General features: G+C 53.6%; 4 protein-coding genes across 4 annotated transcripts; 2 read left to right on the plus strand and 2 right to left on the minus strand.

The window, feature by feature from the left end:
* Nucleotides 1-1697: 1697 nt before the first annotated feature.
* NCLIV_056170 (conserved hypothetical protein) lies at nt 1698-5164 on the plus strand (the record flags this gene model as incomplete). The annotated part of the gene is made up of 5 exons (XM_003885172.1): nt 1698-1873; nt 2203-2362; nt 2846-3528; nt 4058-4174; nt 4486-5164. 5 exons carry the CDS (start codon nt 1698-1700, stop codon nt 5162-5164), a joined length of 1815 nt encoding a protein of 604 aa, XP_003885221.1.
* Nucleotides 5165-7018: 1854 nt separating this feature from the next.
* On the minus strand, nt 7019-9502 carry NCLIV_056180 (conserved hypothetical protein; the record flags this gene model as incomplete). Its single annotated transcript, XM_003885173.1, has 4 exons — nt 7019-7320; nt 7868-8090; nt 8210-8524; nt 9227-9502. 4 exons carry the CDS (start codon nt 9500-9502, stop codon nt 7019-7021), a joined length of 1116 nt encoding a protein of 371 aa, XP_003885222.1.
* Nucleotides 9503-13248: 3746 nt separating this feature from the next.
* On the plus strand, nt 13249-14927 carry NCLIV_056190 (conserved hypothetical protein; the record flags this gene model as incomplete). Its single annotated transcript, XM_003885174.1, has 4 exons — nt 13249-13287; nt 13988-14090; nt 14434-14498; nt 14841-14927. The coding sequence occupies 4 exons, from the start codon at nt 13249-13251 to the stop codon at nt 14925-14927; spliced, it is 294 nt and encodes a 97-aa protein (XP_003885223.1).
* Nucleotides 14928-18263: 3336 nt separating this feature from the next.
* Nucleotides 18264-18833, minus strand: NCLIV_056200 (hypothetical protein; the record flags this gene model as incomplete). The annotated part of the gene is made up of 1 exon (XM_003885175.1): nt 18264-18833. The coding sequence occupies one exon, from the start codon at nt 18831-18833 to the stop codon at nt 18264-18266; it is 570 nt and encodes a 189-aa protein (XP_003885224.1).
* Between the last annotated feature and the right edge of the window lie 1886 nt (nt 18834-20719).

Raw genomic sequence — 20719 nt, forward strand, 5'->3', positions numbered from 1 at the left:
ACAGCACACCCCCCGCGGTTTCCCTGTGGCCCCAGCGCGGGCGATGCCTTCTCTTCTCTCGGCTGTCTACGCCCATCCTCGGCCGCTTTTCCCTTGTCTTTTCCTTTTTCTTGTCTTCTCTCTCGCTGTTTCTGCCTGTGACTTTCTCTGCCTCTTTCCTTCCGCACCGCACGAGGATTTCCAGGAGTTTCCGCCGCTGCGGTCTCTCAGGGAATGGTAAGAAGAAAACGCGGTGTCGGTGATGCGCTTTTCGCGCGCTTGCTCTGCTGTGGCATCGGCCCGTCCCGCCGCCTTTTTCTCTCAGACACGGGGTTGTTTTCTCTTCGTGTCCTCGTTTTTCGACTTGCTTCGTCTTCCCCGGAAACTTTGCTTATTTTCCCCGGCGTCTGGTGCCCGACGCCCTTCGTACAAGTCGGACGATCCGCGAGTGCGGCAGAGTGAGCGCGGAAAGCCCCAGGTCACCTACCATCTTCTCGCTTCGATTTTCAGACACACGTCCAGAGACAGAATGAGAGAGAAGCGCGACAAGAGAGAAGGCACAGATCTCACTCTCGCGTTGACTCTGCTTTGTGCGCACCCGCGTGTGCTCGTCTGTAACCGCTACTCGTGGCCAAACACCAGACAGAAGACGCGGCTCATACACAGGGAGAAGGCTGCGCAAGGACGCGTCTTCTCTTCAGTGGGGTCTTTCTTCTCTCTCCGCGTCGAGCAAAAGAAGAGACGGAGGAGAGATACGGCTCGGAGCTCTTGTCCCGGGTCTGAGTGCGTTTGTCCCGCCGCGCTGGCCGTTCCGTTTCGCTCTCGGGGGTCGGCGTCTTCTTTGGCGGCAAGTTCGGCTTTTTCCCATGTGGCACTCTCCTCGCGAGACGCACCCCATCTTTTTTTTCTCTCCACAGATCGCACGGGTCTTGTCGTGCACTAGGCGAAGCCGGATTCCTCGTTCCTCCGTGTGTGCATGCGCCCCGTACGGGCGCGCAAGGTGGTTCTTCAAGACCAGAGGGCGAAAAGATCGGCACGCGTCCCTCGATGGGTTTCAATAAAAAGAGCGTCTTTGCGGATTCCAAGGAGCAGACGATCCTGCGCTAGACAACTTGGTCCTCCAGTTCAGCCCGGATAAGATTTCCTGCTCGTAACGGAAGGGAAATCGTTTCTTCGTCGTCTGCATGTCCAGCGCTCTTCAGAGAGAAAATAGGAAAACGTGGAAACCAATCGGTGCCCGCCTTTCTTTCTGAGATGGTCACAGCAACTTGGCCTCTCTGCGCCCTCTTTTGCCTTCTTTTGGAGTTGGTCTTTGCCCGCTCCCGAAACAGAATCCAAACGGATTACTAGGCGGCTGCTTTGTGCCTCTCAGTGCGCATTTCCGAGTGTCTGTACACCCGATCTGTCCTGGTGCACGTACACTGGAGATTCCCTGTGCCGGGAGCATGGAGCACTGATCCTCCCAAAGACGCAACTTCTCGATTTGCAAGGCCATTTTTGCTTCTTCAGTTTCCCCTGTTCCTTTTCTTTTGCACCTCTCTCTCGGCCTTCGCTTCTGCATTTCCTGCGTCCTGTATCTCCAGCCCACTGCGTTTCTCGTCTGATGCCCACTGTGCTCCTCGTCTCTCCTGTTTTTCATGTCTTTCTCCGACTCCCTTCTCTGGTCCGCGAGGTGCGTTCGCTAAACAAACTGGGGCTGAACAGGAGATAAATCAAAAATGACGAACGCGTACTTCACGGGGGGAGGCGAGGGGCGACGACGGCGGAGCGCGGAAGAGGCCGACGCTAACAGAGGAGAAACAGGAAAGGGAGAATGCTACCTCGACAGTTTCTCTCTCCAAGGCGCCTTCCGAGACTTCCAGAGCCGTGTTCCTCTCAAGAAACTTGTCAGCACGTAAGATCGCCACACGCATATCTATACGCGTACATGTTTTTACACATGCAAGTATGATACACATGTACGGGCATGTTTCCGTTGATGTATGTGTGTAGGCATGCATATATACAGATATATATATATATATATATATATGCATATGAATGTAGAGACAAGGGTCTCATCTTGTTTTTCTAGCCTACAGGAGGTGTGCAGTATGTACGTAGGTTAGTAGGCATATATATATGTATATATAGGTGTATATATATATATATATGTATATGTATATATATACACATGTATATGTGTGCTGTGAGAGAGTCGCTTTTATCCCTTATGCTTTGCAGGCAACGTGCGCATCACATCTGGCAATGGTACGAGCTCTGTGGGACGGAGACAGATTTCGAGGGCTCCTCTTTGATTTATTCGTCCCCGGTCGTTTTTCTCCATGGCGTTAATGGGACTGCGGCCATCTACTTTCAGCAGCTGGAGGGGCTGGCGGAGAAGGTGAGAACGAGGCTTTCTTTCGCCTGTTCGTTTTTCGCCTTCGGGTCTCAGAGCCTAGGTGAAAGCGGCGAGGCTCTTGGGGTTGCCCCGTCCGACTCGCGCAGTGTTTTCTTGCTCTTGTGCAGCTGAGAAACTCTCGCTGTTCTCTCTCTCCTCTGGCGTTACTCGCGTGCGTGTCTATATAGTTTAAATACCTCTTTTATATCTGCCTAATGTATTTCTATATGTCTTCCCTTGCACAGAAAATAGAGAGATGCCATCGAGACCGAAGCGAGCAGTCTTTTCAGTCCAGGCGCCGGGGCTCTTCGGGAAACGTTTTTGTATATCCGTGTTTGGGATCGTCTGTGAGACGGTTTCTTTGTGGACTTCCTCTCCCTTACGCGTTGCCGGCAACTCCACAACAGCGGCTTTTCTCGGGGAGTCGGGAGTTGCGGCCGTAGCTGGAGCCTCTGGACTGTGCCGATTGCCTGGTTTCCTTTTCAGGGCTATCGGGTCCTCTCGGTTCAGTGGCCCGCGCTGTCGTCTCTCGCGTCCTTCCTGTCTTCCTTTGACGAGTTCCTGACGCATGTGCTTTCGTCGGCCCCCGCGAGGGCTGCGCGCCCTGCGCGCCCAGCGCACCGGTCTGCCTCCTCGCCGGTCGCCAGCGCCGCGGCGCTCGCTCGAGGAGACAGCGAGGACCGCGGAGAGACGCGCACGCAGCGGCGCGGCGTGCACTTGTTTGGCGCTGGCCTCGGCGGCGTCCTGTGTCTCTACTTTGCGCAACGAAGGCCGGAGATGGTCGCCAGCGTGGCTCTTTGCAACGCGTTCTTGAACTCGGCCTTTCTCCTCGGAGCTCTCGCGCCGCTCCAAGGCGTGCTGGCGCCCATGTACCATCTTCTCCCGCATGCAGCGCTGAGGAAAATCATCGTCGACACTTACTTGACTCCAAAGGCGACACCCGAGGCCGTCTTCGTGCCGCCGCAAGATGAGTGCACACCTGGGAGTCGCCGAACCAGAGAGCGAGAAGACTCCCCAGAGAGCGTCTGGGCGACCGCGTCCGACGGCGATGGCAAGTCAGCTGGCGTCTGGGTCGTTCCGCAAGAAGATTTGCAGATTCGTAACAGCAAAGAATTCCTCGTTTCCCACATCGACGCACTCAGCGCCAAAGATCTCGCTGCGAGGCTCGCGTAAGGAAAAAAAAAACCAAATTTGGGGACGGAAAGCCGTTTCCTGTCAAGCGCACTGTACCCTGTTACGCGCGCCGCTCTGCGCTCTCTCGTGCGAGAAAAAGTCGAGACAGAACGCACTGCGGAGACTCTCAGGCGGATTGAGAACTTAAAGAGTCACGGGGTGGACACCACAACAGCACCTGGATATCTTTATCCCCGTGTATCTCCATGTATCTGTACGTGTATTTATATTTATATATTTATTTATATGTATGTTTCTATGCATGTATATGTATATTTATTTATATTTATTCATATTCATTTGCGTATATATGTTTGTATGTATTGATCTAGTGTCGTTCCTCCTTTGGTATTCGTGTCAATGGTTAGCTTTCTTTGAGGGATTTTTGTGTGTCTTCCTGGTCTTCCTGCTGCCGCCTTCGTGGGGGTGCCGAGCCTCTTTGTGAGCGGCGTGAGGCCGTCGACTCTGTTTTGGAGATCGGGGCTTCCTGGATGTTCTGTGTTTCCGTTTGCCCGCTTCCTGCAGCTTGCAGATGGCGATCGGCGCCGCGCCGCCCTTACAGAAGGCGCCGGAGAAAATGCTCATTCTGCAGTCCCTGGACGCCGACGTGCCGCCCGATGTCGCAGACGACCTTCGGAACTTGTACGTGAAACTCAGGTGTACATACATCTCGAACGCCACACTACCACGTCACAGCGACATCCACGCATGCATATGTATATCTTGTGTATACGTGTATATATATATATATATATGTCATGTATACATCTTTGTGTACGAGTGTATGTGGAGTTCTGTCGACAGGGGCGTCGCTTGGTGTTTTTTGTGGCTGCCGACAAGGCTGTTGCCGGCGAGAGTGTTTCGGTTCTCTGTGCGGCACTCGAGTTCCCGTCACGTGTGGGGTGGTGGCCTCTTTAAAACCCGTTGTCCCTTCTCAGTTTTGTCTTTTTCAGTTTCCCCCACGCGAAAGTGGCGGAGCTGCGAGACGGCGGCCAGTTTCCCTTCCTCTCGCGCCCCGAGGAGGTGACGCTGTACATGCAAGTGCATCTGCGAAGTTGCGGCCTCTTCCCAGATCTTCACTTGATAAAGCGACAAGTCTCTGACGAAGAAACAACCTGTTCTCTGCAGAATGCCTTCTCTGCGTCTCGCCTCAGTAACGTGTCTTCTCTCTCAGAACAGCCACACATCTACCATCCGTCTTCTCCGTCAACATGCCTCGACACTGTCTCCCGCTCCGCTTACCCCCAATCCTCGCTCTACACTTCTTACAACAGATCCTCGTCGTCTTCGTATAACACATCTTCTTCGTGTGACCGGTCTTCTTCATACAATTCCTCTTTTGACCCTTCGTCGTCAGCGGCTCTTGCTGGCGGTCGGCGAGTCTCTGGGGGGTTTGAGGCGAGAGGAACTTCTGCACAGAGCCAGCGGACTCAGGGGAACTCGAGCGACGGGACTGCATGCGGACGGGGAAGCTCGGATATCGGCAGCCGAGACGTCTCTCATGCCAGCAGCTGCGGAAAAGGACGCGCTGACGCGAGCAAAGTCGAGGGAAGATTCGCCGACGAAGATCTCATTGCTCAGGAAAGGTGGAACCGAAAAAACTGGAAAAACCCCTTCAAAGAATTTCAGTAGAGACTGTGCGACTGGCAGAAAGCCTTATCTAAAGATCCGCAAATGCTCTGTATATCTGTAGGCGCACCGACACGGGAACACCCCCTCCACATAGTCCTACATATATTCATAAATGTAAGTATCTGTGTATTCACAGGTATGTTTCTGTACTGCAAAGGTGTATGTGTGGGGTTTGAAGGACTTGTCCATATGAAAAGGTGGCGGTGGATGGGCACAGGAAAGAGAGAGGGGATTTAAGGCAGTCGCATGGGGCCGCTCAATTTGAAGAGGAGGCAGCTGACTGGAAGAGGGACGTTGGTGAACCGGGGCTGTCTCTGGCGAAGAAGCGGGGAAAAAAACCGGAGAGGAGAGAAACAGAGAAGGTTCAATTTGCGGGTCTAGAAAAGCGTCGTGTGCCGGCCTCCAGAGAGGAAGGCCTTTGGAGTTGTGCCAAAACAGTCAGGTTTTTCGGAGCGTTCTCTTCCGCTGGTGAGCTTGCTTCTTCGTCTTCTGTCGCGCGTCGGCTGTATCAATTCTGAACTCTTGTTTTTTTAGCCGCAACCTATGTGCGTCGCCTCCCGGTGTATGCGTACACCTGAGGCCGCGAGGCTCCCCACGTGGACCAGGTGTGCCTTCTGCTTCGTGACGGTTCCACCTCTTTAGCTGTTCTCTCCGTTCCACTCTACGCACGCCTCTTTTAGCCAAAAGGCGTCTCCGCTCTGTTCACACAGGGGGGGGGGGGGGGAGTCAGGATCTCCGAGAGCTTTTTTTTGCACCTTCGCTTATTCTCTTAGGACCGCATTTTCCCCAAAGATTTTCAATTCAGTCTGATGCGAAACATTCACATATATATATATATAAGGGAACGGAAGCTCGAAAGAAAAAATATATATATAGGCGTGCGTCTATTTAGATGAATGCAGATGTCGCGCATGTACACTGTTGTCTTCAAAGCGGCGCATTATGTCTGAAATGCTTTGTTGCGTCGAGAGACCCTAGGATCGGTTTTTCGCGAGCACCTTAGTCACATCAAACACGAGATCTCCACGCATTTCCTCTGGATATCTATGTAGTAGGGATATACGTAAATATATGTCATACTGGAAAACTCGGCTCCTACGTACAGATATATATATATATATATATATATATATATATGTCTGTGTATATACATATGTGTGGATGTCTGGAAACCCGGTGCTTATCTGCATCTCTACGTATTCATACCTATATGTATAAACATTTTATACTAGAGACCTGTGCGCATGCATTCATCTCTCTGGAGAGCTCTGGATCTCGACAAATTCGCCAGTGCGGCAGCAGCTGCCGTTTGCCTTTGACGCAGGATTTGTTTTCTTTAAAAAGAGAAAGGGTAGCTGAGAGGCTTGAAAACACATGGACTTACACCTATGCGCCTTCTGAGAGTCCCCTTGTTTGCACTCCCTCTTCCCGACGAAATGCCCGTTGTCAAGTCTACATTCTCGACAGATTCGTTCTGCAAGCGGCACTCTCACCAAGCTGAGCGTTCAATATGCCCGAAGCACGGGCCGAGACTTTGGAAGGCGAGAAAAAATAGAAAACCAAACTCGAACACCCTCGCGGGGTGCACCCGAGAAGCGAGCGAGGCGGAGATCCCAGGGAAACAGGTACAGCGGACAAGAAGAGATGGGGTTGCCATCTGCATTTAAACACACATCTATCTGCATCTGTACATTCACATATCTGTACATCTCCCAAAACGATAGGGAGAATATCGATACAGGAATATACAGATTGCGTACGGTGTATCGCTTCTTCTTGTTTTCCCCGAGTGTTTCTCTGCGTGTCGCCTCTTCCTCCCAGTTCCTTTGTCCTTCTCTCGGTTCGCTCTGTGTTTTAGGACCGATGGCTCTTGTCGTTTCCACTTCCACGGTCGCGGCGTTCAGCCCCCTTCGTGGGTTTCCCCTCTCCGTGTTTTGCCTGTTTACTTTTTTCGTCGTTCTCGCGCTCTTCTGTAGCTCGCTCTCTGGGGCCGACGGCCTGCGACTGGCGACGGCGTTTTGACGGGGAGACTTCCTCGGTTAGGGAGGAGGTGAGAGACGAGATGGACGCGCGAAGGCCAACGAAGTCTTCGTGCATGCACTGAAGAAGAGACGAGAGATCGAGAAGCGAAGACTGCAAAAGAATGTACTCTTGTCCTGAAAGGAAAAACAAAGTCGAGACAAAGCGAGACGCGACTCGGCCGAGGCACCCTCCCTGGTCTCTCGCGCTGGTCTTCTTTGGGGTATGGGCTCTCGCCGGCACGCGGTTTCTGCATTTCTCTAACCAGGAAATAAAAACAGTTCCAGAAAAACACTCGAGTTCAGACGCTCTGAGAAATCTCCTTTTTCTACGCTTACCCACACCCGTAAATATGCACGAACACGTACATATATATATATATATATATATATATATATATATATATATGCATGCGGAAATATGCATACATAGATACAAGCATTTTGTATGTATATATGTGTATATGTATTTACGTATACAAACATATATACATATGTAAAGCTAGATATATGTGAATCGATGTGTAGATACCACGTATCTATATGTGTGTATGCATGTGTTCATATCTGTATTGATGCGACTTCAGGGGCAGACTGCACGGTGATTAAGCGAGAGATCAGGCGCGCTGTTGTCTCTGCCGTTCTTTTTGACGCTCTTGAATTCAGTTCTCCGCAACAAAAGCACCTGTGAGGCGCGTCGCGCGGTCGAGAGCGGCGCTGCATTCCGTCAGCTGGTTCACAGGCATGCCGGCGAACAACGCAGCCGAAAGAAGCGGAGGCGGAGGCGATAAAGAAAAGGAAGATGAGGGAGCAGAAGAGGGGAGAGGCAGGAGAGAAGAGACGTCGGAGGAAGAGAGAGACGAGTTGAAGGGAAGTTCCTGCAATTTGCTCCGCGCGTGGGCGATGCCCTGAGGAGAGAATCGGCATCGGAGACACACAAAAGCACGGGAAGCACAAAGCTTCTCTCGCGGCGCAGAGAGAGACCGGTCGTCTCCTTTGTTCCTCTCCTCTCTCGTCGACTGCCTACCTTGGTAACACTCGGCATCCTGAGAAGGCACTTGAGCGCAGGGAGGGAGAGCGCGCGACAGGCCGCGACGGCGCTGCGAGACGGCTCTGCATGCAGAGACAAAGTCGCCGACGTGCCTCGCGTGCACCGCGAAGGATGCAAAAGACTCGAGAGCAGCGGGTGGATTTCGTGGAGCGGCGAAGGAAGTGCGAGGCCCCCGGGCGGGACAAAGGCGAACAAGTGCCGCACCGCTTCGTGAGTGTAAAAGCCGCGCTCGGCGAAAATGCAGCAACACCGCAAAACCTTCTCCGTGAGGAGTGGCGGAAACTGCGGAAGCTGAAGGAAAAAAAGGAAAGAAAAAGACAGAAAGTGGAGAGAAAAAGAACAGGAAAAGAAGCGCATGCGCAAACACAAACAAGGTCGATGCGGTCTCCACGTGCCCCGACAGAGACTCACCACAGACAGGGGTCAGGAAACAGAAAAAGACGATTCATGGAGAGACAGAGACAGAGAGAAAGAGAGACAGAGAGAAAGAGGAACTGAGGTGTCGGGAAGTGGATACGTACATAGACGAGCCTCCACATCCATCGCACGTACTCCATATCCCGAGAAATGCATGCACACAGGGATCGAGTGCGAGCTCCACACACTGGCCTGCACATATGCCTACGTGTCCAGCGAGGGAACTTTGTGTATGAACCGAGGGAAACTCAGGCAGTCTCGCGGGCTCCAAATCGTGATCCCGACACGTCGAGAGGCGAAGGGAGACTCCCGAAACGACCAGAGACGGACGTGCACGTTTTTTCTACTGCGCGCGGCGGCAGCGCGGGGCGAACAGGGGCATTTGGACGACCGTCCCCTTTTCCCGCAAAATCCCTAGAAAGCAAAGGTTTCCCGTGCGTCACTGTGGACGGTGTCGCTCCGCAGGAACAGCGTGTACGGCCTCCTGTGTGAACAGTGGATCTCTGTGTTCGTAAGTTGAACGCGACATGTCCAGCAGCGAGGCGAGTCGCCCCGCGTTTGTTTTCTGCGGCCTACAGTCTTCATGAAAGGGACGAGAAAGGCGTAGAATCCGATGTCCCCGAAGCGCCTGCTTCCCTGGGGAGGCAGGCGAGCCGCGTTGCCGTGCTCGAGCGCGGGCGGCGGTAGAGGAGACGGCGCGGCTACAGGCTGATGCAGGAGGTGGTGAAAAAGGTAGAAAATCGCCAGGCGAGACACCGCAGGCACGCTCGGCCTCTGCATCTCCTCCGCAAAGATGTGCACGAGCCGCTCCGATTCAGGGCCCGCAAAGGGCAAAAGAAAATTCGCCAGCATTTCAATCGCTACCTAAACAAAACGACAGCGCCGCTGCGATTCAGAGAAACCTGGATGCGAAAAGCGAAAATGTGGCAACACGCATACCACTGACGCGCACACGCGCGGAGAAAGGCACGTACACACACGCAGTTACATGGAAAGACACAATTCCTGAAGTGATCGGAAAATACCTAGGTTTGTTCATTGCACAGACACATTTATGTGTGTTCATCGATGCACGCAAAAACATATCTACATACAGATACAGACTAAAACACACCTGTGCATATACGCACGTGTGATGCAAATATACGTAAATACAAAATACACAAATACATAAACACAAATATATGCATATATATATATATATACATATATCCATTCACGTACATATATGTAGCAGTTGGTGGAGACCGTGTGTCTCGGGAGGGGTTACCTGTCGGTTGTCGAGACGCCTTAACTGCTGGCGGATAGACTTTTCTGGGAAAGCTTCTTCTGCGTCGAGGTGCGTAGCGGCTTCGACGGGTCCTCTTTCGCTGACACTTCCTCGCTTTTCTTGAGTTTTCTGCCGACCAAATTGTTCGCGAAGAGACGCCAAACAACTCCCCACGCTCGCCGCGTCGAAGGCCCCGTCTGCTCCGGCAGCAGAGGAACGAGGAGGAAGAGGAGAAAGGGAAGACAGTGACGACTGAGGAGACGAGGGGAGACCAGAGAGAGAAGAGAGAGAAGGAAGAGAAGAGCCGAGAGACGCAGTTGTGTCGACTCGTCTGTCAGTGTTTGCAGCGTGTACGAGAGGGGAGACTCCAGTAAGCAGACTGTTGCCCTTTGCCGCGTAGGACGGGGGAGACGAGAAGGAAGAGAGAGAAGAGAAAGAGGACGAGGAGACTCCAGGAGCAGTCTGGGCGTCTAGAAAGGCTGGAGGCCGGTTCAGAAGCGCGGAAGACGCTTGCCACGGAGGGGCGGAGAGAGACGGCGAGAAGGAGAGGGACTCGGGCGCCCCATTGCGGTTTGTATGGGGTGTATATACGCTCGAAAAAGTAGAGAGAGCCGGATCCACGACAGGAGGCAGAACGGGCGCGAGAAAACCAGCTCCGGAAGGAAACGAAAGCGTTCCTGACGGGTCCGAAGAACCAAAAGAAGGCGAAGAAGAACCGGGGTCTCCGTCGTCCGAAATCGGACTAAAGTCCGCATACGACGCCTCGCCAGCACCTCCCGGTGGAGGTACACCCAAACCAAGATTCGCTGCCATCATTCAAACAATATATCCACGTATACACATATACATATGCGAAGCCAGAATGAAGTATATTTGCTTCACAGACGGAAACAAGTTGGATTCATGTCGACAGATGTGAGAATGTCTGCTTGTTACGAGACAGACTTTTTCGCCGCGCGTGCTGGGGCAGAGAGAGACTCTGCCGGCATGTGGCGAAAAACGACTCCACAGCCACGAGCGGGAAGACCACTCTCGCTCGTCACACAGCGACACTCCGCACTGTGTGGAGAAAAGGGGAGACGGGGAACTGAGGATGTTGGGCGTGAGAGAATCCCGCGTCGGTCTCGGAAGCAGAACGGATCTTCAGACACACACCGGGGGTTGCCGAAGAAGGAAGGGAGAGCAGGCGGAGAGAGTCGAGTGTGTCTGGAACAGAATTGACCTGCGTGAATGCAGAGGAGCCGCTGTGCGGGGAGAGGCCTGTGAAGCTCTGGAACGGAGCCTCTGCCGGGGTTTGGAATCTTGCTTTGAAAGGCAAACCGAGGACTGCTTTCTACCAAAAACCCCTGCCGGGTGGTTGCGCGCCGAGACCGAGTTTTGAGACGACCGTGGAATGCAGCCTTCCCGACAGCCTCAGGAGGAACGATGTCAGCTGCAGTCTCTCGGGGGATTTGGAGAAAGGGACACAGAACGAGAAAGAGGCCAAGAGAGACAGCGGGAGAAGACAGGCAAAAAGATGAAATAGAAAGAGGAAGAAAGAAGGAACTGGCGAGAAAGACGGATGGAGCAGTCGCGGGGTATGCTGTTTGCGAGAGCTTGGGGCGCGTTTTGTTTCGGAGATTCGCAAGCACGTTTCCTCTCTGGAAAAATGCCAGTCGGTCACACCCCACAGAGATACTTGGGGCCTCGGCTGTCTCCGTCACGGCCGGTCTCTGTCTCCTGCTGGGACGCTCAAAACACTCCGTCGTCACACGCCATTCTTGGCACAGAACCTTCCCCAAGAGAAAACATGCGGACGCCGCGTCCGAACGCGGTACAGTCCGGCGCGCAACGTCTGCCTGGGGCGAGAGTGTCTGCCGGCTTCGCTGCAGAGAAAATCTTTTTCCATGTTTCTCGTTTTCTCTCCAGACTTCGCGGCTGCCTCGGAGAGAGGGTTCGCACCCTCGAGCTTTTCTCCCGTTCTCTGAGATGCTCAAACGTGACGGCCGCCAGCACTCTTCCAGGGAAGGACGGAGAAGAAAGCACACACCAAGAGAGAGCGTCTCTGTGGGGAGGTTGTTCTAGGAATGCCAAAGACGCGAACCCGATTCATGAAAAGGAACCAGAAGGAAACACGACGAGAGGGGCCAGAACACCCCTGCGTGAAGTGCATGCGCATGTGTCCACAAAACTCGCTTTCCTCTTCCGGTATCTCTCCAGCATTCCCTTCTTGCGCCTTTCTCCTCTTCACGCTGGCTCTGTCTTTGCTGCACAGACTTCCCTCGAGGAGAAATAGAGGACTCGTTTCTTTCTTCATTCTTTGTGAAAGACTACGCGGCACTCTCTCGCGACGGTCGCGGGTGGATGCCTGACCTTTTCTCCGCTGGTGAAATTCTCCGCCGCCCGCTGCCATCTCTTCCCTCGCACGCTCTTTCTCTCCTTCGGAGGGTGATTTCTTTCTCTCTCTGCGTCGTTCGCGGAAAAGCTGTGTCTTTGCGTCGCGCTGAGAAGGGATGCCTCTCGGAGCTTCGAGGGACAGAGGAGACGCCCTCGGGGTGCCGGTCCGTGCATGCACACGCCTGTCGCTTTTTATCTGCTCTCTCCTCCGCTTTTCTTCTCGGCACTGCGGAAAGGTTCTTTCCTCTCTGGAGATGCCCACATTTTTCGCGCAGTGCAGACGTCAGTTCCCTGTGCTGGGCGCGCTTCGTCCTCTGCCCTATACTGTCGCTTCTTCTCGGTTCATCCGGTCCCGTTTATTCTCAGTTTCTTCTCCTTTTCTGTATCGTCTTTGTCTTCGCTTCTTCTCCTTGATCGAGCAGTGTCCTGCCTTCGGAGCGCCTCCCCCCTTTCTCGCCTCTTGGGTGAAGACGCGAATATTCTCTCCACTTCTCGTGTTTGTGTTTCACCTCCTTTCTCGGGCTTCCCATTTCTTCCCCCTGCGTTTTGCGCACCCACAGTCGCACGTAACGACCCTGAGAAACGCTGTGCAGTGATGTTTCTTTGTGCGTATCAGTCTTCCTATATACATCTACAGGAGACGACCGAAAGTGGTGCGTTTCTCTCAGTGCAGGAACTGTTCTCTCTCAGAACTTCGCTGCAGAGACCGTTCTCTCGCTCTCTCTCTTTCTGCCACATCCACGTTCTCGTTTGTCCTGAGACGCGCGTTTCCCACCCTCTCTTTTGCTAGGAGGACAACGCTGCGAGTGTCCCTTCCTTCGAAGCCTCGTTGCGAGGCTCCTCCGTCGGCGACTCGTCCAGCGCCTGTTTCCCGATCAACAGGACACGAACCTGAAGACGGCGGACAAGGCACGAGAGAAAAAGCCCCGCGCATGCACCCGCGAGAGTCACCATGCCCTTCCTCGCTCTCTCGGCGCCTCGGCTGGCGAAGGTGAGGCAGAGATACACCGGGGAAAGGCAAAACGTGTGAAAACCGCAGGAACAAAAAAAAAACCAGAAATTGGTTTCCGAGTTTTGCTCACACAGGTAGAAACGCACCTCACCGAAAGGGTAGTCGACGAAAAATCAAAAGGCGGAGATTGGCGCCTGTCTTTTCTTGCGAGACGAGTGTCGACACTTAGGAGAGAAGACGCAATTGCATGTCGGAGACCAAAGAAGCCCTCTCTGTTTTCCGCACTTAGTTTGCTAGAGTGTCCCTCTTCGTGTGGCTGCATATCTCCCTATGCACAGACCCACTGGAGAGCGCCTTTTACATTTTACACGAGAGTGATGCAAAGTATCAAACACACGCGCACGCATATTCTTGTACTCCACATGCAGAAAGCAGACTCTGTCTCTTCTTGCACCGCCTTCACACGTGTATGCACCGTACATCCTCATTTATGTCGGTTATATACATATATATACATATATATACATATATACATATATATACATATATATACATATATACATATATATACATATATATATACATATATATATATATATATATATACATATATATATACACATATATATATATATACATATATATATATATATATGAAAATGTCGATTTGTGTGTGTATTTATGAATTTTTATGTGTGTGCATGGTTTTGTGCATTTCCCTTGCAATGCGACTTTCTAGGTGGGACCGTCGAAGGGTCGTGGACCACTGCTGGCGAAATTTGCTCCTGTCGGTTTCAAGAAGGGGTTCGGCGCAGTCGGGCTCGGCCGCCACACAAAGAAAGGTGGGCGGCGACGGTTGCCTGTCCACAAAGGAAGAGTCGTTCCGCTGCATACACGTGCGTTTCTTGTCGCCGGAGAGCTTTCCTAGTCTTCTTGCGTGACGGCGGTTTCTTCGATGTCTCGAATGGAGTCAGTGGATTCTTGTGTATAGAATGGTATATACACGCGCTCGGGCTTCTCGGTCTCTTGCGCAAGGAAAAGTTCGAGGAAAAAAAGACCGGAGGCGTCGACGGAGGGGAGTAGGGCCGTTTGCCTTTAGGCCGTTGCGGGGCGGCGAACCGTTGTCTCCATTTCCCCCGAGAAGACGTTTCGCCAGGAGCGTGTGTGCTGTTATGTTCGATTCAGGATTTTTCATCATCAACACCATGCTTGTTCCCATGTTCAAGGTCCCCGACCTCTCCAACTGCAAAGTAGGCGTGACGAAGCCCGTTCGTTCCGTACAAACGCGTAGCGCTGGAGTTTTGTGTCAATGCGACTCAAAAAGCGTTTTGCGAAATCTCGATCTAGACAACCTTTCAAACAAGCGGTGACGGGTGAACTTGCAGATTCAAACGCGCAAGCTGTCTCGCGTACGTGGAGGGACGTGCATCGCTTCAGAACGGAATTTCGAGACACGCTCTAGGCAGATCGCTAGACAGCTCAGAGCCTTTTGGTGTGCGTCTTCACGAATCGACAGGAATGTGACCCGGCGAAAAAAGCGTCTGGCTGATCTTCCCGTCTTCCGTGTGGACGATTTTCTGGTGGTGATGCAGCTCCAGTGCTACGTTGCCCCTGACACGTATCGAATCGTTCAGCAGAGCTTCCGAAAACGGGAGCTGGACGACGGAGAAGATTTCTGAGGTCCTGACTTTCTCGCGAGACGACGTGTCAAAACGTTGTGCCTTGACTCGCAGCCGCGTTTGGTGAGAAATTTCTACGCAGGCAGCCAGGAAACGGAACGACGGAACAAAAGCTCCGATTCTACTGTTATAAGCCGAGGTCGCGCGTCCGCCGTTCCCCCAGCTTTTAGACGCGAGTTCTCTGATATAAAATCGAAGCTCTGTGCTAAGCGCAGAGAAGCGATCGGTTTTACTGAATGGGAGTTTACTGAGTACGCCTGTTTGTAGTTAGAGGGGAAAAGGGGATGCGCGAGGCACATTCCGTTGCGGGTTCTGTGCACTGCGAGACAGCCGGTGTCTCCGCTCGGTGGAAAAGACGCGCCGGCTCTGTCGCGACATGGCCGTTTTTGGTACGCTAGCGGATATCTTTCGTCGAATGCAGAGGTTGAGTCTGTCCCCAAAGCGGCTCTCAGACGAAGGGAAGGGTGGGGGGAGGGGCAGAGGGCCAGAGGCGAATTGCTACCTTCTTCCCGAGCACACACGTGTGCCTGATGAGCAAACAGGGAAAATTCAGCGAAAAGCTGCTTTCTTGACTGAGTGCCAGCATTGGAGTAGAGAAACTTGTGTATCCACGCCATGCCATTTCCCTGACTCCGCTGCCGCCGTTGCACCCAGTGAACCCTAGGCTGTAAACCAACCCCCGACACTATTTTCTTGTTCAGAATGGAGGAGCCTCTCAAAGTCTAGTCAATAAGACCCAGCCACGAGCGAACCGACGCGCGTCCACGCTACAAGAGCTACAGATATTTACACTTTTTCACGTCTCGTGGGGGTACGGTTCGGCGGTGACTTGGTGAAGGTTGCTACCATCGCAACACTTGCTGCGTGTGTGCCTCGACTGGTACCGAGTACGCTCCCGTTAGTTCTGATTCCAGGTTGCCAATGACGAAGTGTTGCGTTACCTGAGAGCCCACGTCATGTCCCCCCCCCCCCCCCCCCATATACACGAACTAGTTCTCGCCAGGCTGCTGGAGTCAGAAAACCTACACGGGCGAAAACAGCGCCCTTCGCCAACTCGCAAGGCACGCGTATCTCTGCCCGATAGCAGCGCAGATCTTTTTCCGTTCTCTGTGGTTTGTTCCGCATAACTCCTCGAGAAAGCCCTTGGCTCCTGGACACATTTTTCCTCCGATGTGGCAGATATTCACGGGATTCCTTCTGCGAATCCATTCGATTTGGAGATGCAGAGTATACTGGCACTCGGGAATTGGACGGCCGAATTGGGTCGGAGGGGAGCCATTGAGCATCTCTCAATGAGCTTGGAGCCCCCGGTGTAAGGCGTGTGCGGCGGTGTGGAAGTCGAAAAGGCTAAGAAAGCAGTGCCTGGACAGAGGTGGATAGCTGTAGGTCCTCATGGTTACCTTGCTGAGCCGTAGAGTTGCCAGGCTATATATCGGGAACAGGTGCGCCACGTAGCCCGTCCAGCACAGACCGCAGCAGCGGGTTGCCGCTGAGAACGGAGCTAGAGAAACCAGGAAAAATAACAGCTACCAGAAGGGTGCAATTCAACGCGAGGACCTTCTGCATCCTGTCAGAGACGTGTCTGTGCGACGAAATTGCCCCCCTCGTCATGAAAAGAGGGTGACCACACAATGCAGGCTGCGGGGAGTCACGCGTGACATCAAAACGAGACCCGTACCTTACCACCGGTGCACTCACCGGTACTTTTTTACAGGAGAAATGCGTGTGAAGGGATGTTGCTTTCCTCAGTTCTCAGGCAAACACGGAATCGACAACTGGCTCCGCAAAGTGCATGGACGTCTTTTGGTTGTTGTACTAGGAGCACATTGCCTGGCGGAGTGTCTTTTAACGACGGGGCGCACGGTCAACCGTCGAGGGCGATGGCGCCTCCTCTGATCGACTCGCCTGCTGTCAAGCACGTCGCTTCGACTCTGAACAGGTGGGTCTCATGTTTACAGCAGATGCTTGGCACAGAACAGTCAGGCGGCACCTACATTGGGACCGACAGTGTTGCTGGGAACTGGCCTGAACTTTTTTCCTTGTAAATGTATGTCTTTCAGTGGGGACATGCATTTGCATTAAGTTGGCTGCACATGGGAAGAAGTACGTATAGAAAGCACTCGCCAGGACAAAAAATAGCAATCCCGTGGCTTCTCACTGAGTAGAGAACCTGGTTGTCTGTATCGCATTTTACTGGAGTCATGCTCAGTATCCTAGGTACTAGGTCGATACCGCCGTTGATCAGAATGCTTAGCCAGGGTATGATTCTAACATCTGCTCAGACGCATGTATCCACGAGGCACCTTCCTTACACGGACGAACCACTGGGACTTGAGTCAGCGAAACGAGGTGAGACAAGTTAGTGGAAGTTACGGCCCCGCACTGTGTTTCTCCGTATTCCACATGGAGTTCAGAAACGGCTTAGTGAAGAAGCCGTACATTCGACTTGCGCGACTGTTCCTACAAAAACTGTTACAAACTAGTCCTATACGGACAACTGCGCTTCAGCTGTGTACCAATAGCGTCATTTGCAGTGTGATTCAACCTGATAGTTTGCGGAAAGAGGCTTCGACACGCGCGCCTAAACACGCATGCTCTCAGAGTGGGGAACCAAATTACGCAACATGTATGAAGTTCAAGGCCTGTAGGGACGCGGTTTTTCCCAAAATCGACATTTGCTTGACCTTGTAAAACGCGTGCAGCTGCCTTTTCAAATGGTGCCACTTTTTCTAAGGAAGCAACAACATACACGGGTGTTCATCTGCAGGTCCAGGGGCCAACTCCAGTCAGCCCGCCTCTTCATGACCCACTAAACTGGGACACAGATTGACTGTTAACGCCTACTCAGCCCCATTAAACGCAGTGTGGTGAGGAAGTTCCAAAAAAAAACTGACAACATGGAATACCTCTCCAGGTTGAGTCGATAAAACACCCGTTCTCCGTCAAATCTCTGTAGATTCCATCAGATTACCGGTTCGGCGTACATACTGCACGTGTGCTTTGAAACACACCCGTACAGCTCCGCAGCTGCGACTCACCAGCGGAATCAATTTGTGCACATGCTCAGCCCGTATTCGGGACAACGTCATTCTGTCGCAGAATGTTCAAACTCTTTATCGCGTCACGCACCACGCACCCATGCAGCATATAGTGATCGTAATGGTCCGGCAACGCGCTACACATTCTTTTCCTCTGCGTCGAACAGTCCCACCCAGAAACCCATCTCCATATCGCGGTCCCTCACCAGCATACTTTTTGCCTTCTGACGGAATTCTAAGGTCGAGTTCTGCATCTCGAGGGATGCGAATGGAATTCCGTCTTGAGTTCGTAGCCGTATCACTGGAGGGGCGGACTCGCCAACCCGTCACCCCTGTTTGAAAGGAAGTACAAGGCAGCCACAGCTGCGGCGGCAGCGAGGGCGCCGAGGGCCATCATTCCTTTGTTCTTAGCTGCGAAGGCGACGCGCGTGGGAAGAGCACCCCTAGACGGGGCACTGGACTTGTCGGAGCTACCACCGGAGAACAGCAACGCAGACAGAGTGATGAGAGCCAAGGCAGCAGCGACACCGCCGCCGATGGCAGCGGGTTTGTTCTTTCGTACGAAGGACCGGGCCTGCTTGACCAGCGGTTGGATGTGGTAGAGCGCGCCCCGGTCCGCACCCATTATCTTGACTGATTCCCCTTCTGCAGCGTCTTCTTTTCCCTCCAACTCCGCCAATGCTTCGTCACCCTCCACAGCGTCATCCTGAGGAGCCGCGGGTGCGTACTCTTCCTTGGCACGCGACATCGCTTCGGCGTCCTCCTCGACCGCGACGCCTGCGCTGTCGCTGGGGGCAGCGCCGAAGCACACCGGGACAATGAGGCTCGCAAAGAAGAGAGCGAGGATAACGCGAGAGGAAAGCGCCATCGTGTTTAAGAGAACGCAGGGGCGAAGACAGGAGTCAGAGAGGGCCCGTTACCGCGACTCGACGCCGCCGGAATTTGCCGAAGCACGCCGTGACACAAACAAAATTGAGGAAGCCGCCGGAGGCACAGCCCGGATGTTGGCCACGCTGCACGAGGGGGGACGGGCGAGGGGGGGAGGCGACGTCACAAATTCCGAAAAAGATTGACGAACAGGCAAAAAAGCGACAGCCTCGAGGGACTCAGAAATCTCCTCACGTGTGTCAAAACAGAGCCGTGGAGCCCAGTGGGGAAAAACGCCTGCAAGAGACGCCCGTGTTGGTGGCGCACGGATCCCGTCCGAAGCAAGGATCCTGCCGGATACGTCTCCGTAGTGCACAACGGCCGAATCAGTTGGGGTATGCGAGAGGCTGAACTTTTCTCAACAACAAAAGTAAGACAACAGAGACCGCGTCCACTGGCGAAACGGTAAAACCGGCTTCTCGGTGTGTGCACCACCCGAAAACATGAACCACCGAGGTGGGGTACGATTGATCGTCGCCGGGGGGTGTATGCCCGCTCGCTGCGTCCCGTCGCTCCCCCCACTCGTTGTCCTCTCTGGGCTGTGCGCCGGATGAGGCAAAACGGAAAGCTTGCGCAGTCGGGCGCGCCGGGAGGTGCGGGGGGGAGAGCCGGTCCGAGAAGACCGCTCCGTTTTGGAAGCCGGAAAACGGTCGCTCTCCGCGTGACCAGGGCCGAGTGGAGTTGCGCTGCCGTTCTCCAGCCGCTCGCCGCGTGCGCTTTGCCCAACTGAAAGCCGGCGGGAGAGGCGCGGCGCCCGTACCCGGAAAAAGGCCCCGGCGCCTGTGCGGCAGCACGGCGCGGCGCTGCCGGCACGTTCTCTCTGTCTGAGGTGTGAAGAAAAAGAAAGCCTGCTTTCAACATCTCCTCAGGAGAACAGAACACTAATAGAACGGGTACTGGGGCCATCAGCCGCTCCGCCGATGGACGTACAGCGGAACGTGGCGCCAGAGAGAGGACTGAGGACCACGGGCGAACGCGAACGCGAACGCGTCCCACGAATGGCAGGCGTTCCCTGCGATGGTGATGCACGGAGGCTTCGAGTTTTACGAGAAACGGAGAGACCGTACGGGGAGTTACGCCTGCGTACACATCCCTGTGTGTGCTCGCAAGTCCCGGCTGCTTCTCGGCTGCTGCGCTCACCTCGACTCCGGCTTGCCCGACGGCAGAATGCGCGCGGGCTCGAGAGATCGGGAGTCAAGGGGAAGTAGCAAAGAGGCACAGTTTGGTGAGAGCTCTCGACTGCCGACCCCTCGCTTTTTGAGGCGAACCAGAGGAGACTGGCGGGAAAAACAAAACTCGAGAGCTGTCTGACCACCCCACTCGAGCACAGAGGCAATTTGAATAGTCCCGTGGCCTTGGATGCCGCTCCGCGGCGGATCATCGAGCAAGGAAAAGGGGCGGCTTTCGGTTTGATGGAACTTTCACACCCAGGTAACTCCATACGAGTCAACCGGTTCGTCTGGGAAACGATTCCCGACAGTGGATCGAGGAGAGAGAAGTTGACGGGTTTCTTTACTACGGCTGGGAGCAGCCGCCCTTCAGAACAGGCAATCCTGGTGAACCACGTGCGAAACCTTCTAACGGACAGTTTGCTCCGAAGCGGGGGAAGTATCCACAGCTCTTAGCTGCCTTACTCAGTTCAGGGGGGGGGGGGCTGATGTACAGCAATCACAAAGGGCGTGCGTGGCTGAATCTCACAACTGGAATTATAGAGACAATCTCATTTTCCAGGAAGGCGTACGGCGCTGAACGTTTTGGGCTGTTCCGGGAGTTTGAGACGCGAAAGACGCCAACAAAGACTGAAGAAACATGAGTGCATGAGTTGAA

This window comes from Neospora caninum, chromosome XI (genome assembly GCF_000208865.1).
Source record: "Neospora caninum Liverpool complete genome, chromosome XI".
NCBI classification, from domain to species: Eukaryota; Apicomplexa; class Conoidasida; order Eucoccidiorida; family Sarcocystidae; genus Neospora; species Neospora caninum.